At 36.3% G+C, this 2,155-nt stretch overlaps 2 protein-coding genes and 1 long non-coding RNA gene across 4 annotated transcripts in view; 2 read left to right on the forward strand and 1 right to left on the reverse strand.

The window, feature by feature from the left end:
• The window catches only part of LOC109545227 (protein smoothened), a 5,219-nt gene extending 5,113 nt beyond the window's left edge, over window positions 1-106 (forward strand). The window contains exons 12-13 of the mRNA XM_048664315.1: window positions 39-45; window positions 101-106. Coding sequence (XP_048520272.1) covers window positions 39-45; window positions 101-106 — 13 coding nt within the window. The remainder of the gene's footprint in view (window positions 1-38; window positions 46-100) is intronic.
• LOC109545346 (probable low-specificity L-threonine aldolase 2) overlaps window positions 1-2,155 on the reverse strand; it is a 21,489-nt gene that overhangs the window by 5,941 nt on the left and 13,393 nt on the right. The window lies entirely within an intron of this gene.
• On the forward strand, window positions 157-2,149 carry LOC125503591. 2 transcript variants are annotated; one of them, XR_007280978.1, is made up of 3 exons: window positions 157-1,224; window positions 1,287-1,869; window positions 1,993-2,149. It is a non-coding gene; the product is annotated as an uncharacterized LOC125503591 (long non-coding RNA). The 2 variants fall into 2 exon arrangements; XR_007280979.1 differs by having other exon boundaries at window positions 157-729; window positions 925-1,869.

The following is a 2,155-nucleotide window of genomic DNA, read 5'->3' on the forward strand; positions in this document are numbered from 1 at the left end:
CTATCGGAATTTCTTCCTGTCCACCGGACCAGTCTTAGTCGGAAAGCACGGGAGATCACTTCGCCCACTGCCTCATCGCCTTTGAAAATGTCCACTGCAGTTGTGAACGAAACGTCAGGAAGAAATTCCGATAGACCACGGCTTCAAAGCCCGGAAAACATTCCTAAATGTACTCTCACCGGCCGTGAAAGCCTTCATAGTCTGATACAAGGGAAAGAATTATAAAATTTACTGTAGATACTAGTCCAATTGTCTGGACCACATTTGGATGATGGCAAATTAGTTATAACATGGGGTTTTGGCAGCATCTACTTTCTTATGTGATTCGATGGATTTACATTTTTTTCGAACTAGGAAGATTCAATCTAAATTCGTCCAGTGTAGAGGAATATTGTAAAACATCGTTTTGGCTACATTTCAGTGAATGTAGTACAATGTATGAAAAAGCATCCGAGTGTTCAACACATTAAGAGAAAACAAAAGTGTTTTCAAGTAGTTATTTTTTCGAATCAAATGTGTTTATCAACAGTTGAAAAATGCCATATTTCACCATAAAAAAAACATTTGATCAGGCGAAATTTGAAATTACTTAGATTAACACTCTGATGTGACCTGTCCAGTGAATATAGTTGTAGTTAGAATATAGTAGTACGTTACCAAACAAATCCGAGTGATTTTAAACATATTATGAGGATGTTTTTAMTCATATGATACGATTAATCACTTTTGGTAAGATTGTTTTTTATAATTCGATAACGTTTCCTAAGATTAAAAGATACATAGAAACATTTGCGACATRTACAAATGTTTTTTTAATCATACCCGACTTATCAATAGCTTATCTAGTGGGTTCATACTGATAGCAAACCCTAAAGCCTGTRTCAAATGCATCCGTTTATACGAAAGTGTTTCTATTGGTCGGAGATCTGTCAGTTCGTACGACTTCGGACGAATTATTTGCAAACAGACAACATTGAAGCAATTACAGCTGCTCAGAAAAATGATGAGTTTTCAAGCGTTCTAGAAGTGATATAATACAAAACGCAATTTGATAAAAATTAATTTAGACTCTAAAATGGACGAAGCAAACGGGTTGAAAATTGAAAAACCCAAAAAGCACAGTGAAATCAGTGAAAGAGCAGCTAACTCAGAAAGTTTCCCTAAAGCCAAAATACAAGCGATTCAACCTGGAGTCGAAAAGCTGCGTAGAAACCAAATCGGAAGGTATTCAACATTTGTAGCAAAATAAGAACATTCTATAGTTTTTTTTGCTTCCACATTCCCAGATAAAGCGAAAGAAAAAACGAAGAAAAATGCAAGCTGATAAACATTTTGAACGTCCAGACGTTTAAGCTTCCTCTGTAGTTGTAAGAATACTGGCACGTTAAACGCGTTGATTCGCAAAACGCACTTGAAGTTGAGAATCTGCTGGCAGAACCGATTACGAAAAATTCTGCAAAAGAGCCTTTGCAAAGCAATGCAATTACAGGTGTGAACAGTATGTAATATATTTCGTGATTTTGATTTTTCAAGATCGATAAGGACATTGCATGCAGCAAAAACGTCGTATTTGTATGTGTTAATGACTGAGTATATCACACTTTTTCAAACAACTTGCCAACATCAGTAGTTTGCAACCGCATCAGCACCAAGAGTATCAAGTACACCAATCGCAAAGCCCATATATAATTGCGAAAAAAAAATTCTAAATACGACTGATTCCGAGATCATCGAAGTGCTTCCTATGCCTGAAGAACCCGATAACCATCCAGTAAAAGAAACAACTTCAAAGATCAAACCGAAAGGCAAACCAAAACCAGTGAAAAAAAACAAGACAAAAGAACACGGTGAAGCAAAACACCAGAGCGAGTAAGTGTTTTTACAGTTCACGGGTTTCTGTAGTTTTATTTAACTTGATCAACGGGAAATTCCGATATAAACTGATCAGATTTTTTTTTCCTCGTCAAAAAAATTTGACTAATTCTTCGACAGAAATTTTTCAGAATCGAACAAACCTTTGCTTGGTTTAGAGCCCGCATTAGAGTTAAGCATAAGGATTATTTTGCACTATTTGAAGAATCGCGTTGTAGGCACCTAGAAGCCGTTGCTAAATACGCCAATCAGCCGCCGTTGCTAATGTTTGAACAAAATACTT

Source organism: Dendroctonus ponderosae, unplaced genomic scaffold (genome assembly GCF_020466585.1).
Source record: "Dendroctonus ponderosae isolate FM_Combo_2020 unplaced genomic scaffold, Dpon_F_20191213v2 Dpon_F_20191213_2, whole genome shotgun sequence".
NCBI classification, from domain to species: Eukaryota; Metazoa; Arthropoda; class Insecta; order Coleoptera; family Curculionidae; genus Dendroctonus; species Dendroctonus ponderosae.